Source organism: Clarias gariepinus, chromosome 1 (genome assembly GCF_024256425.1).
Source record: "Clarias gariepinus isolate MV-2021 ecotype Netherlands chromosome 1, CGAR_prim_01v2, whole genome shotgun sequence".
In the NCBI taxonomy this organism is placed as follows: Eukaryota; Metazoa; Chordata; class Actinopteri; order Siluriformes; family Clariidae; genus Clarias; species Clarias gariepinus.
In genome coordinates, this window is record NC_071100.1 from 36,449,353 (window position 1) to 36,466,234 (window position 16,882).

General features: G+C 36.2%; 1 protein-coding gene across 1 annotated transcript; it reads right to left on the reverse strand.

The window, feature by feature from the left end:
• Window positions 1-8,353: 8,353 nt before the first annotated feature.
• On the reverse strand, window positions 8,354-14,253 carry sdcbp (syndecan binding protein (syntenin)). Its single transcript, XM_053500091.1, has 9 exons — window positions 14,239-14,253; window positions 13,657-13,749; window positions 13,411-13,528; window positions 12,861-12,967; window positions 12,598-12,759; window positions 11,160-11,335; window positions 9,862-10,033; window positions 9,493-9,584; window positions 8,354-9,387 (listed from the first exon to the last, which is right to left on the reverse strand). The coding sequence occupies exons 2-9, from the start codon at window positions 13,705-13,707 to the stop codon at window positions 9,333-9,335; spliced, it is 933 nt and encodes a 310-aa protein (XP_053356066.1). The 5' UTR covers window positions 13,708-13,749; window positions 14,239-14,253; the 3' UTR covers window positions 8,354-9,332.
• Between the last annotated feature and the right edge of the window lie 2,629 nt (window positions 14,254-16,882).

The window sequence follows — 16,882 nt, forward strand, 5'->3', positions numbered from 1 at the left end:
CTGTTGGGTATTTTTAGTGGTGCTGTCACCACACTTCTCTCTCCTGGGCCTCATATGGAGAGGATGGACTGTGGAGTTCAAACTAACTTATGCGCATGCTCAAACTCACCCGCGTGGTAGAAGCCACAAAACTGCACCGGGTGTCACGTAGATGTGATTAATTTGGGATCCTGCAACACTTTTTACACACTGATGAAGAAAGATGACTTCCTTTTATACACTTAGGAACAAATTAAAGTAGCTATATAGTCTCTCTCTCTCTCACTCACTCACCATTTCTTTATCTCACACCACACACGCATACATATACATATATATGTGTAGATACACACACAACGATCTCAAAATATGACACAGTTGACACGTTGTTAAGCACAGATATAGAAATCGCCTTTGCTGAATATTGGAACGTGCTAATGTCTATTCAGTGTTTAACTCCACCCTAACACACTGGTACACTACTGTTCGCTCAGCACATCTCAGTGAGGAGTTCGGGATCTTTATTTCTTTTACCTTATTTTACTGCTCATTTGAATTAAAGGTCAATCCCTTAGTAACTTAAAAATATAAATAAATAAATAAAATTCTGAAATAAAGAAAGCTCTAAGGATGAGGTAAGTGAAGTACGAAGATGAGACAACAATTATCTGCATTCTGGCTGTAGATTTTAATTAACTTGTAAAAAAGACAAACAATTTTTTTAAGATAATCTTCTTGCTTTTCACTTTGTCCATATGGCAACATGCATTTAAAAACAAATTGGGAATGCACCACCGCCTTTACTGATGGTGTAAGATCAGGACTATAGTGAGAATGCTTTAACACCGACAGTGTGGGCAGAAGTGTGTGGTCGTGCATCGTCATGCAAGATCATAACACACTTGAATAGCAGTCTTAAGAATCCACTTTCCAGCTGATGGTTGACTTTTGAACTTTTTCTCGGTCAGCGATTGAGGGTGTTACTGTTCTATACTCTGCTGTTTACTCTCAGGCCCACAGTGAGAAATCCACCAGTAATTATTCTCTTTAAGAAACTGTAACTTTCCTTAAAGTATCACCACAAATTTTGTATTGAGCCTTCAATAAATAACGGCACCAGGTACACCCCCAGACATCACTGCATGCTGTTCTTCTTTAGTGCACATGACAAAGTGGGGAGTCCATTTTTGCTCACACTGCAGTTACACATGAACTGATGGAACACACTCACACCTCCACAGCAGTGACTGGGGAGACAGTAGCCGTCAACACAATTTTAATATTACCATAAGTGCTGTTCATTTTTGATCTATCCTCATAAATCGGTAGTGAGAGGGTCTTTGAAAGGTATGTAAGCTTAAGAAGTCTGGGGGAAATTTCAAATAATTTAGCAGTCATGTTTAGGTTTGCACCTCATTTATTTTTTTTAAGAAACCAATCCATGTTATGTGTTTATTTATTTATTTATTAGTCTAACCTTTTTTTTTTTTTTTTTTTTTCAGGGTTAATCTAGCAATAATTTTCTGCTTGGATGACTAACCATTTTTTTAACTTGCTAGTAAATAAGAGCCATACATTTGTTTACCATGTTTAATCTTTTGACCTTTTCATTCAGGTTTTTTTTTAACAAATAAATTTTTTTTCAACATTTAAAAATAACGGTCAAAAATTAACAAGAATTAGTAAGTCAGTGGTCATATGGGCATGCAGGGAGTGACTAAATTATACAGATTTCTTTTATTTATTATTATTATTATTATTATTATTAATAATAATAATAATAATAATAATAATAATATTCATAATAATGAAAAAAAAAGCTTTGCCGTTTCACGAGACCCAAAAATCCTCGTTAAATAAAATCCATGACATGCTACAGTATACTCCTATGAATAATATTAATTGCATTCCTCTCATAAAGGCTCAAGCATTTATCACTCATTTAAACATGACATGTAGGAAGCAGTCATTCAAAGGTTAACTTTAACACACGCATAAACAAACTGTTTACAACTTGCCGATGCGCTAGTAGGCGGTGCTGCCAGACTTGCCCTTAGCACCTGCTCTGAAGGATCTTCCATTAAGTTCTTGTATGTAACACAGGTGATGAGAGAGCAGAGACTCTTTGGCACGGACACCCACCAGCACTAGGTCTAAACTTACTCTAATGCACACTTGGGCTGCTGCCTCACCATTGTGAGATTAGAGCATTTTCTTTTAAGTTGCCCTCGCAAACAGTCCGACTAAAAAATGTTTTGTGATTGATCTCTCTGTGAAAATTAAGGTGGTTGAAGGGGATTGCAAAAAGGCTGGCTCAATCCTGTGAGACCCAACTTCTTAAAGGTTGGGGTTGGGGCTTGGATCGTTTCCGAGAACACTTGACCCCAAGGTCTGGTTTAAATGATCAAGAGAACACTATCATTCTGCACTCAAGAACCGTGTTAGAGGCCGCTGGAAAAGGTGGAATGATACAGCGTACTTAGGCACGGATCAAATCAAACTTTGAAGACCAGATACATCACAATCTCATGGCTAAGGCTGTCCTATTTTGAAGGCACCTTCAAATGAGTCCAACAAATGAGGACTTCTTTCTCTTGGAAGCAACAGTGGATCCTTCGCAGCCCAACCTATTCCAAGATTCTTGGTGAGACTACTGCTGAATCCAAGACCCAAGGGTCACACTTTGAAATGTAAGTACTGTGTTTCAACTCGCTTGAATAGCTGAACAGCTGAATGATTCTGTAAAAGATATTAACACAGGTTTTCTAAGTCTACGCAACAAGTCCAATGCAGCTGTGAAGGTTACTAGACGATAGAAGCAGGACATCATAATATAGTGTTAAGGGCGGAAACACCTGGTGACAGAAATAGGAAATCCTTCGTAGACCAGTCTCGTTTCGGTTCAGCGTTTTGCTATCTACACAGTCAGCAAAGGCCACAAGCCGCCGAAGACTGTGTACATCACGTACTTCAAAGGAGGCACTATTAATAGACAACTATTATTTCCAAGCTAAAAAAAATTCAAACACTCACTTTTGTTCTTTATCTTGCAAAGTTAAAACCCTTGGGAATCAAAAGAAACATAAAGGACTGTTTCAGGTTTGCTAAATATTAAGAACACAGTGATGACCTCAAAGCCTTATGAGATAACATTATATGGACTGATGCATCAAAATTGTATACATTTGGAAGACTTTAGTGCTGTTACATTCAGCTTTTAGCTAGACTAAAAGTTCGATTCCCGGGTGATGCCGGAGCTCTAGAGAGAGCTGATTGGCTGAGCTCTCTCAGAGGGGAGGGATGACAGGTACTTAGTGCTCCAACATTAATCACGGCTCTACAGCCAATCAGGGGCATCTGTGAGCTCATGCAAGCGGAAGGAGCAGATAGCGCTGTACTCCGAGTGTGTTACGCCGCCCCCAACGGCGTGTGAGCGAGCAGTTCGAAAAGATGTGGTCAGCTGGCGTCACGTGGTTCAGAGGAAAGACGGAGGAAACACGTCTTTGGCCCTCCTGACTGAGTGATAGTAGTAGCCTTAATGCGGGAGCGCCCCAATGATGGGGAGAAATTGGACACGACTAGATTAAGAAGAAAATCGGGGGAAAATCCAAAAGAAAATACAAAACGATGAGGTATAAACTAAATTAAAACCTTAAACTAAACGAAAGTCTTCTGCAGTAGCCTAGTCAACGTTGTGGCTCGGACCCATCAGGGACTCTGTTGCAGACTGATCAACCAAATGCTCCTGATACCTGTAGGAGTTGCTAAGGGGGCAATTACTTATTAACATAGGCAATCTATATGTTATATATCATCTTTTTCTTTAATAAATGAAATGATAATTTAAAACCGTGTTTGTGTTTCCACAGGTTCTCATTTTTATATCAGATGTTGCAACATGACAGTTGTTACACATAGTGGCTTTAAATAGAGGAACTCAGGAAGCAAGCAATTACTTTTTACTTCATTTCCTGATATGCATACATTTAGATGTGTTAAACATCTCAGGAGAATAAATCTTGTTTATGTTGATGAAAATCCCAAACATCTGAGCTCACTGGTCAAGCATGGCTTGGGCTTGCATGGCAGCTTCTGGAACAGGCTCAATGATATTTATTGAGAGTAGAATGAATTCTGGGGAAGTCTGGAGAAATTCGGTCTACCAATTTACAGAGCAATGCATTTAATCTAATTGGGAGGAACTTAATCATGGAGCATGACAACAGTACAAAACACACTGCCAGCCCAACAAGACACATCATCAGAGGGAAAAGTGGAAGGTATTAGACTGGCTGAGTCAATCACTAAACCTTTAACCCAAATTAGCATGCATTTCAGTTCCTGAAAGTGAGGCTAAAAAGAGAATGTCCCAAAAATGAAAATGTCTGGGGGAGGGAGGTGGGGCAGTTTGATGCAGTATTACAAGCAACAGATATGCGACTATATATAAGAGATATGCAAAGTATTAAAAGTTATTTACTTTAAGACAATCTGTTTCTATAATTTTGCTCTTCTAAAAAAAAAGAAAAACATGTTATAACAAATCTTTAATGTATAGCAAAAAGTGAAGAATTCCATTGCTTGTGGAACGTATTTATTTAAATAAAATATCAGGGGGGCTGAACACTTGCAAGAATACCTGCACACATCTGGCAAAGAAGGATTGCTGGCTACATTATTTAAAAAAATAAACACATTATACCAATCACATGGGTTTTAAATCAATTTTAAAGTCAATCTGGCGACACATGAAATAGCACACAAGAGAATCACGGTACATTGCTGAATTGATCCCCTCCCGCATTATTTATATCATAGTAATATATAAAAGTATAAAACAAAAAAAATGCATTTGATAAAGGTATTTGATTAAATTGTAGAAAGTAAAAGGATGTGTAGAAGTCAGGCACCATGTCTCTGATGATTATCTCTTTCTTTATCTCTTTATAGCAGTATCTATTCTACTGTATAGTTATTGCATATATTCATGGCATGGTATATAGTAAGAATCTCTAAATGACAAACTGCAGTTCAGAACTCGGACAGACTGACCGTCTGATAAATAAGAATAATTAATATACAAGTAATCTAGTGCATTTCTTAAGTAATTTAGCTCTTTTGCCTTAGGTGGGCGTGGCTATACGCATCACTAAACAGAGCCAATCAATGCGATAGTCTACTGTGTATAGAATGTGCAGAAGAAACAGAACTGATGGTAATAAACCAAATGCCCTCCTTCCACAGATTTCCCTAATATAATCGCTACAGAAACATATATTACTACATTATTTTATATCTTGATTATGATCAAATATTGTATTACTATTATAATGATTCTCTATACACGTCACAACCCTAGTAAATATTAACAAAATACTGACGTATTAAATGCATATTTGACACTTTTGTCAAATGTTGATCTGAACTAAAAACTGTTTTTTATCAGTATGTGTTTATGCCATCATTTTATATATACGTGTATATTTGTCTCTTTTTTTAATCGTGTCATATTTTATATAATAATAATAATAATAAATTAATTTGTCACATGTACCCTACAGCACAGTAAAATTATTTTTTCACATATCCCAGTTAGGAAGCTGGGGTCAGAGCGCAGGGTCAGCCAAGTTTACAGTATTGCATACATGACAAACCCCTGCAAAATAAATGTGCCACAAAAGAAACTACTATATGACAATTTTACATTAATGGTCTCCCTGGCTGTCACATGACTAGGTCTCTTTATAATATCATATTTACTATTATTATTATTATCAATCAACATCATCATCATACAGATGTAGTATAATATTTTTAATATTTGATAGAGACAATCAGTGTCATTTAGCCTATAACACCAGTATGTCAGAGCAATAAGAGTCCTTTAATATTAATTTACAGCCCAGCAGATGCAATGTACACGGCCATCAGAGTTCAAACTGTCCACATGTTTAATACAGTTACTGAAATAAAAAAAAAAAAATAAAAAAAAAATTGCATAGAGATCTGAATCTTAACATAAAATTAAATGTGAATCTCGGATCAAAGAATATTTTATTATTCAATTTAATTCAAAACCTCTGGTATATAGTATTTATGGCATTTACTGGGTATACACACCCATTTAACCTGCAAGTTGCACAATTCCAGTATTTTATCCATCTATGGATCTTATGGAGGATTTGAGACTATTACTACTTTGTGAATATAACTGTTCTGCCAACCGCTTAACTTTCAATGAAACACCACCATGCCAAGACATTTCTATTAAATAAAAGAGACTAACAAGTATTAACTGAGTTACAGATCATGGGTTTTGTGGTTATTACATGTAGGTCGGTGCAAAACAAGGCGTGCATTACACAATACACACTTCTTTGCTTTCATTTTGTGAAAACTGACACTGAATCAGAAAGAAGTAACAGAGCTCATGTATTTAAAAAAGTGCCCACAGCTTTCTCTCTCTCTCTCTCTTTAGTGCTCTACATGAGCATCCTCCCGTACGTTACTAGTGTAACACACACACGGACACACATACAGTAGCACAAGGACAGTTACCTTTTCTCGACTGTTTGCGTGCAGGTTTCTTATGACCCATGGCAGAGATGGCGGCATGCAGCAGTCCACCCAAAAACCTCACCTTAACCCTTATTTAAGATATCCACCCTTCTGTGCTGGAAAATAAAATCACAGTAAATCAAGATACACAAACAGCGTCCTCGACTCTGTGTTTCCGCGTGTGATGGAGCGTAAGTGGAGCGGCCCTCCAATGTCTAGCCGAATAAACGGCGCTCACAAAGCTTGTAGCCAATCAGCGCTTGGATTTTGTCCTCGTGAGCGAACCATGTGCATCGCCACGCCTGTAAGCCCGCCCACTGTTGGAACGTGCGTAACGTGGCAAACTTGAGAACTCGGATAGTTTTTCTCGCGAGATCTCTGGCTCTAATTAAATTCTCCGGGAATATCGTGAAAAACTTGTTTTTTTTTTACAGGATTTTTTTGGGCTACAGTTATGTAAGAGCCTTAAACACTCACTATTTGTGATTGTAACCCCAGCAGTCACACACACACACACGCACACCGTTAGGACAATCGATATATCAATTCCACCTGCCATAACACATGTAATTCTATTCATTACTTTCTTATCTACATCCTGTCAGTGTTCTACAAAGCACAAATTCACAATGCATGTTTGAAGTCCACGAACCTGGAAACCCCCTAGATTAGAAAATTCATTTGTCAGTAACAGGATACAATCGCATCTCACTCACTCACTTATTGTTTATACCTCTTTACCTGAATGTATCCCAGGAGACAGGTTACACACTGGACAGGGTGCCAATAAATCACGGGACACACACACGTTTGGGAACGCCAAATAGCCTAATCTGCATGTCTTTAGACTGTTGGAGGAAACTGGAGTACCGGGAGGAAACCCAAGCATAGGGAGAACATCCAAACTCCATGCACGGATTGTTTCTTGGTGGTTGGAACTTGCAAGGGTCCAACAGTGGCAAACTGGCAGTATTGGGGCTCGACCCGTGGACCTCCTAGTCAGCAGTTTAACACCTTAACCACTGAGCCACCCCTGTCCCTGATTTAGTAATGTGTCAAAGTAGTTGCAGTTTTCTCAACATTTTTAAACATATTGTTTGAAACTGTTTAGAAGAAGTCACAATTAAAAAGGGATTTTAAAACTGCTGCAACTAATATAAACAAAGAGAATAAAAAGCTATTTAAAACTTTAACTAAAACCTAAAACCTTTTGAGATAAAAGTCAGAACTCTGAAAAAAAAAGTCACAACTTAAATACATTTTTATAGTGACTTCTTTTTCTTAAATGTGTTTCCTGCAGCAATTGTACATCGTTTTTAAAATTGCGGCTTTCTCTGAACAATACGTGTTTGAAAATGTTGAGAAAAATTTGACTACTTTGACAGATTAATACCCGTCAAAAAAACAAAGAGAAAAAAATCAAGTAAGCAGCTTCCTAGGGTTTACATAAAGTTGGACAGACAAGAATAAATAAATACTAAATAAAAAATCTGAAATTCAGAGCATATTAAAGCACATTAAAATTCAATTCAAGGTAATTGTATTGTATCTTCCGTATGGCCATCAGAAAAACGTATTTGAGTTCTGAGGTTTTTCTCCTCATAATTGTGACTTCTATCAAAAATTCTTTCTTATTTTTATTTTCACAGAATTCCGACGTCAATTTTGGATAAACCTTCTGAGATCAAATTTGGAATTTGAAGAAAAAAACTCAGAACTCTTTTACATTTTTATGGCGGCCCTAATCCACATCTATACTTCTCTATTATTAACAACACACTTATATTTTTTTTCTTTAATTTTTATTTAGGTGGAAATATCAAAACACAAAGTCATTATCAATAGACAATATGCAATGTTATAATCCTGGACATGCTAAATGAATAGATGTTTAATGCTATCTTGACATTATTTACTAATCTTAAAACCATTGAAATCAACACTGAATTATGATGATTCATTTAAATCAGGAAAAAAGAACAGAAAAAGATGTCAACACGTTTATACAGTAATATCTTGTAAAAACTAAGCTCATTTTCACATATATATTTATCTTTATATTTTATTTCATATAATTATTATATAATAATCAATCAATAATAATCATATATATTTATATCAACATAGTTCACTGGGATGACTGAAAGGAAACCTGCTTTATAAAGAATAGGTTACTAAAACCACATATAATTTACTTACTTAAAGGAGTCTAATATATTTACAAACTGTCATGTTGTTGCAATTTTACAATTACTTTATGTTTGTTGCAGCAATTGTGCATAGTTTTATAAATCCTTTTATATTGTGGCTTCTTCTGTACAGTATGCGTTGAGAAAAATGTGACTACTTTAAGAAATTAGTACAAGGAAAAATAAAGAGAGAAAAAAATGAAGTATCTTACTAGTGTTTGCGGAAAGTTGGGCAAAGAAAAAGTAAACTTTAAATAAGACATTGGAAAATTGGAAAAAGTGTATTTTCAAGAAAATGAAAAACCAAGGAACTCTATCACCATTTAACAAATGAAACAGCAAAGCAGATAAAGCCCCTTTTAACTGACGTTTCACTGAAGTTGTCATTTGAGTTCTGAGAATAATTCAGCATTGAAAAACACTGCACATTTTACATAAAAGGATTAATTAACAATAAAGGAGAGACATACTGTGGAAAATAAAAAAAATCTTATTTTTCATTTATTGGATTAAACTGCTAAAAAGCCCGACCACTGTGCATGTGTACGCCACTTTGTCTAAGCTGTAGTGCACGCGGAAGCAAGCCCATTCTGAGTAGAATCCATATCACACCTCAGGAATCGAGTGGTCCATTAGAGATTTCACTATGCTGTTGCACATTCTGTAAAGAGAAAACAAATAAAGCAATATGAATTTTTTTAAGCCTTTTCTTTGGGATACTTGGAGTGCTTCTGATTAACATTTTTTCTGCAGTCCTCTGTTTTACCTTTTCATCATGTGTTCAAAGATAACCACTGGCATCACAGTTATAGTCACAACATTCCCACTAGTGTTAAGGATGTCTGACACTTGGGAGTCCTGACAAATGAAAGTAAATAAAGAGCAAAAAATACAGAGGCATTTATTGTTTAGTTAGTCTACTCGTGTTTTAGAAATATCATTAAAAATATTGCAATATTTGTGGCTTCATTACTTTTCCAGAAAGTAAAACTCTCTAACAAGAACGCTGGACATTTTCCAAAAAAACACTAAATATAATTCTACCATTTGGAAGAAGACCTAAATATATTAAAACCTCTTAATCTCAGCCACATAAAGAAACACAGAAAGAGAGAAGGAAAAGCGAGCGTTTCACCTTCAATCCAATCACATTCTGTCCATTGATTTCACAGATCTGATGGTCAGTAAGGAGTCCATTACGTGCTGCAGAGCTGTCCTTCACTATGGATGTAATTCTGCCTTTCTTAAACAAGAAACCAAGCTGCCCGCTCATGTCCTTATGCAGAGTGACGGCACGCTCCATTGGCCTGCACAAAGACATAGAAAACAGCTTGCTGACTTGAACTCATTATGACCTTAGTGGAACCATTTCCAAACTTCACCCTAATTGCTAACCCTAATTACAAAATAAAAAAATTTAAAAACTTTTTCATTTATTTGTTATAACCCATACTTTGGGGAACACTACCTTAGTGGAATCCTTTTAAATTTTGCTGAAGGAACAAGAAGATAAGGTATTTATGCCAAAATTGAAAATTTCATATATTGCATCTACTGCACTCTATTGGTCATAGTGCAAAACTAACCTGTTCAACGTACTACCTGACTTGATATGACAAAACATATTTTTCACTCACATGGGGTTAACAAATATACAAGCATGTTCATACAGTATAACATTATTTTTGCCAAAGAAAATATTAACATTACCTACACAACGTGAACACAGTGTCCTCATTCCACCATGTTGTTCTCTATAGCAGACTACATCTTTACAAAATAGCAAGGACAAAATACAGAAATCGCTTGCTTTCACATGCACTGTAAAGCTGTTTTACCTTGATTTTGTGACTACAGGTTTGGAATTTAATGTTGAGCATGGATCAAATGTAAAAAAATAAGTTACCAATATATACAGTACTTACCTACAGTACCAGTCGGAAGTTTGGACCACCTTCTAATTTAATGTTTTAGTTTAGTGATTTCTTTTCTACTAGAACAATACTGGGGATTTTAAAACTATGAAATAATACATACGGAATTATGCAGTTAAGTTACAGCAACTACAGTCAGTTGTTATTTTAACACTTGAAGGTCAGCTGTTCTGGAATAGTTCAAGTGCATTTGCAGAACCCATCAAACACCATGATGAAACTGGCTCAGCATTGTTTCACAATGTTAAAAGACATAAAAATCAGGAAAGAGCATTGAATTAGAAGTTATGTCCAAACTTTTGACTGGTACTGTACATTTAGACTTGCTCACGGTTGCTGCATCATACGTTAAAATATCCCGTTCCTGGAAGCTTTATTAATAATTCAGGTAAAGCAGTGTCGTTCTTATAAATAAAACATTTATGTATTGTACGTTCATGACTACCCGATACCCTAAACTACCATAGTTTGTGCTTTAAGATAAGCATCATGTGTGTACCTGTCTCGTACAGCGAGTGTTATTCTCTCAGGATTGGCGTTCTTCAGAACCTTGTGTGCACGGTCACTGTTCCAGCCAGCACAGGACTCTCCATTGATCTGTAGAATCTGATCACCAAAGCGAAGCCCTGCTAACGCTGCTGCAGTGTTCACTTGTACAAGCTGTACAAACACCCCCTGAATAACAGACGTCACAGTAATCTCAACTCAAACCAATAATATGCAGTAATTTAGACAATATACATATTTTTTGTTTCTAAATTATTCAAAAGAGCATGAAATGAGCTGTCACCAGTAATATTACAATCATATTACAGTTACAGTCTGGTTGACTTTATTAGGAACTAATGTACTTACAGTATCTAAGAATTCAATCATGTGGATACAGATTCAATTAGCGTTCACATCAAGAAACATCAGAATAAAGAAAATGAGTGAACATTGTGGCCATCTGCATGGCATGTTTGCTAGTGCCAGAAGGGCTGGCCAGAGGATTTCAGGAACTGTTGATCTCCTAGAATTTTTACACACAACAGTATCTAAAGTTTGCAAAAAATGCTAAAAAAAAAAATAGTGTGTGCATTTTAGAACACACAAGATATCAACGCTTAAAGTAGATGGGCTACAACAGAAGATTACAATAGGCTCCTCTCCTGTGGGTTGGAGTTGGTTCCCAAACCAGGTATTAACCTTTTTTTTTCTGATGTTATATGTAATCATTTTGCATGACTTTATGTAGACTGCTACTGTATATGATTAGCGGATTGGATACATTTATGACTGTGTAAGTGTTCCTAATAAATTGAATATTAGTGAGTGTATATATTTTTACTTTGGTCTTGAATTGCAAGCATGTGTCAATAAGGTAAAAGTCATTGTTGTGCTTTTACTGATGTTTTACTCTTTTGTTTTAGTGCTGCACAATTAATTGCATATAATTGAATTTATGTAGAACTTGTCAATAATTTAGGTCTTTGTTTATTTTTTTTAAATACTTTTGATGTGATAAATCAGTATTATCTAGTTATTTGCTGTTGCTGTAGATAATACATTTAAATAAAAAATGGTAATTTTAATAATATTGATATCACAGTTTAATAATTGCAATGTGTTTTTTAAATTTTTTTATGCGGTGGTATTTTTTTTGTGGATTTTTTTGTAGAAGCTCCATCAGTATAAAGACTGAACTTCTTCTCATTATTATTATTATTAGTAGTAGTAGTAGTAGTAGTATTAACAATCGTGTTGGCAGCAGTATTGTATTAGTAATAGTAGTAGTAGTATGAATCCGAAGTCCTCTGGGTAAATAATAATAGTAAAATAAAAGCTTCTCCAACTGCCAGCATGAATCTGGCCATTTTATTTAAGACACAATCATACAGCACATAAAATTCTGTAATGTTACAAATAGAATGTTTTAGGGAAGTCTGGTATCTTACATTGTCTATGGCTTTGAGACGGAGGCCAATCTTGCCGTCCATGTCTTTACAGAGCACCACCTCTCGAACGCCTTGCCGAATCTCAGCCCTCTTCACTCCTATATCACTGCCAGTTACAGGAGCAACGGCCCAATTCGTGCCCGACGAATGAACACTAAGAGCCTATGAACAACAGAAAAAACAGCTATAGACTCTGCATTTATGTGCAGCACATTAAATAAATTATACTGTAGATACATAACCACAAATACAAAAAAACTTACACCACTAGTTTGCTCTGGAACTGTGGTAGAAAAGGCTTTTATTGCCTCAATATTAAGATTCAGACCCATAAACTCGCTCAGCTGAGGATACAAACCTCCAGAGGCATCTGTCCACACAAACACAGAAATATTTAGATTTATGAATCCAATAAAGTAGATACTTACTTATTAACAATTATTTTACATGGGGTGGCCCACAAGTCTGGATGCATATGTATATATTCTCACGTGAAATATGATAAATTTTCTTTTTATTTCTGAACTTAGTAGTCGATCAGAATCAGAATCAAGCCAAAATAATTGTTGCACTAAGAGAGGAAATCATTTATGCATGTAACAACATCAGTTCTAATTCAATAGTGAATTAGTGATGTTCCTGTATTTAGTGTATATACAAGTGCTGCAAAGTCAAAGACTCTAAAAGGCGGTCTAAATTTGCGATCAATTCGGCGGATTTGCCCCATTTGCTCCAATTTGACGAAAATTCATAATTTTAAATATTTCAGATTTTTGGGCCACCTTATACACTGAAAAGCTCTGAGCATCTGACCTGTTCCAATTTCCTCCACTTTTGCCCCCGTATGGGCGGGGCTATATTGATAGTGTGCATGGTCAGTGAGTGCCAGGGGCGGGGCTTTGGATGGACTGGCAGTAGGGGTATTCTGCGCCTGCATCAGAGATGAGAGGAACTATGATTTTCATTTTTAAGTCCAAATGAAGCATGTTGCATATGCTGAGGTGTGTGTGTTTTTTTTGTTTTTTTTTACATCACAATCACAACACACAGCAGTTATACCTGAATAAATTTATCCACCTTCAGGTCTTCTAAAGACGGATACAGTGACATGATCGGTGTTCTGTTTCTTGTTGCACTCTAGATATCAGTTACCTGGATACAAACAAACACACACAAACACAAACACAAACAAGTCATACTACTAGGGTGCATTCTCTCATAGATTATACATTGATTAATAGGAAGCATGAAGATGATCTGTCCGAAGACAGAAGGTTTGTTTGGACCCGCATCCCTCCATCCATCCATCCATCCATCCATGCAGAATGACGTCAGAGCCTCAGCGACAAGGAAACAATCTGTTTATTTTCTATAAACCGCTCTTCAGCATGATCATTGACACCGGTAATAAAAAAAAAAATCGTAAACAAAAGTGCACATGTAGCTGTGAAGAGGAAAGGATGAGGCAACACCTCGAACAATTTCGCAATGCGAAACCCTGTTCCAGTGTGTGTGGTAACACGCAGCACACAGCATTCACACACACACACACACACACACACACGTCTATAACCTGCTTTAATGATGGATGATGCATTTGTTTTTTGCGTTCGAGTTGATGAAATCCATTTCAAGACTCACCTTGATGATGATGATAATGATGATGATGATGCTGTGATGGCTTCAGACTGTGTGTGTGTGTGTGTGTGCGCGCACAGGCTATACTATACAGCACAGTACATGCACCAAAATGGTGCAACTAGGTTCCGCGCTGTCCTCCGTTGCGGTTCGGAAAGCCGATACTAATCGTGATCCTGATGAGTCTTGACCTCCTGCGTCTCAGATGATGAGCTGATCACGTGGTATCAAACGCACGCACATCCCACGAGTGCACTGCGTGAGCATCATCAGTTGAACTGATAAGGAGTCAGGTTGTTCCCTAACATCAAAACTCTATGCACTGGGACTCAGTCATGTTCTTCATAATGTTGCATTGTTGTTTTGTAGCTTAAGAGAAGTGAGATTACATTTTACATTACTCTTCATGGCAAAGGAAGTGAATAAGCACTTTTGCAAAAAAACAAAAACAAAAACAAACAAACAAACAAACATTCTTCTTATTACATACTTAATACAGTTTATTTTTGCATTTGTACATTTTCTATATACTTTAAATATACATATTTCTTTTATACTCTATTTTATTTATTGAAATAAAATATATAATAATATAAATAATATAAATTAATATACAATATATTTTAGATTTTATTCTTCCCTATTAACATTTTGCCTCCTAACTTTTGCCTTGTTTTTTCCTTTTTAAAGTCATGTAAGCATTTCCCTGCATATAAAATATATAAATACATTGTTATTCCAGCACACATCATCTGTCATAAAGACTTATTTAGGCACATGCTAGTATTTGCAGTAGGGCTAGGATGTCTAAAAAAAGTTTATGTGTATTTAGATCATGAGTTTAAATAATGTTCATTAAATTCATGCATACATTGGGAAAACTTGGGAATGCTCTGCTGTACCGCATTCCTCACACTAGGGGGCGGTGCTACACAATCGGCAGCAGTTCTATTCTGAGTTCTATAGGACTATTCTGCCCCACTTATGCGCTAAAAATGCCACCCTGCCATAGATTGTCCTCCATACATAATCTAATATAATAAATTCATATGTTTATCAATACTATTATTATTAAATATTATATTACTATTATGATGAGCCTATCACGTGAAAGCCATCAAGACCATTAAGATTTGGATATTTTGCAGGGGTTCGCCATGTAATACCAGATCATGCAAGATCAGATCAAAATGAATGCATTGAAAAATAAATTAAATATGCCAATATTTCATTAATGGCAGGACGATGGCTTAGTGGTTAGCGCTGTCACCTTGCACATCCGGTGTTCGATTTCCACCTCGGTGTCTGTGTAGGTGTGGAGTTTGCATGTTCTCCCAGTGCATCCCTGGGTTTTCTCCATGTACTCTGGTTTTCTTCCACAGTCCTAAGACATGCAAATTAGGCTAATTGCCTTTAGTGTGTGATTGAGTGTGTGAAGGTTGCCCGTACAGGTCCTACCACAGTTGTGAAAATAGGAATAGATACAATAGTCATCATTGGCCTTTACGATCCCTAGTTGGACTACAGGGGTCCCTAGATTTCATAAATGTTTTTGTAATGTTTTTAAAGCCTGTCACATGACTAAGGCTCATTATAATAGTGATCATAATATACACATCATCTAGTAATCATAATAAAGATTTCAAATTATGTTGTAAAATGCGATCTATATTGACAAATGTAATGTGCCTAAAATAATAACCTAGTTCAGACCCTTTGCTTAAAATATAGTCTCGGATAAATTTTGTGCAGTTTTTTAAAGAAATTATGGCTGCTTTGTTTTATTGAACTTCTTGCAGAACCAGTCACACATACAAAACTCAGAAGCTTTCTTCTTTCATTTGTTTTTGTCTGGTTATGGGTTATTGTTTGTTTGTTTCTTTTTGTACAGACTTATATATTTTTCATAAGTCTGTGTACTGACTTATTAATTCAAAAGTCATAAACATGTACTGTATAACCAACTTACAAAATACTGTAAGTTACAGTCTGTAAGTTTACACTGCTCATAACCAGTTATCAATTACTTCAACACATAGCGCTGGCTTTTTTCCCTTAAATGAAAATCATAATTTAAAAACTGAATTTTGTATTAACTCGGATTATCCTTGTGTAATCATAAATTTTTTTTGATGACCTGAATAATTTAAGGGTGACAATTTTGAACACATTTTCACAACACTACAGAATATATACAGTATGGGGCACGGTGACCCCTCGGGGTTGAGTGTTTGAAACTTCGGCTGATTACACTCTATCGCAGACACGGTGCCAATCCATCGCAGAGCCCACATGCACACATTACACACTCACATGCACACTTCACACACTTACATGCACACACTACGGGCAATTTGGGAACCCTAACCTTTTTGCAAGGCACTTTTTTGTTTGTGTGTGCCTTGCAAAAGTATTCATACCCCTGGAAAAGACTTAAGATTGTGGCAGATGTTCACTTTCCAGCAGAATAACGACTCCAAACAAACAGCTTGAGCTAGAAAGCTAAATTTAAGTCAAAGTTTATTCATGTCCTAGAATGGCCCAGGCGATGTCCAGACCAAAAATCTAGTTAAAAATCTGTGGCAGGACTTGAAAATGCTTTCACTGTAATTGCAGTGAAAGGTGGTTCTACAAAGAATTGACTTAC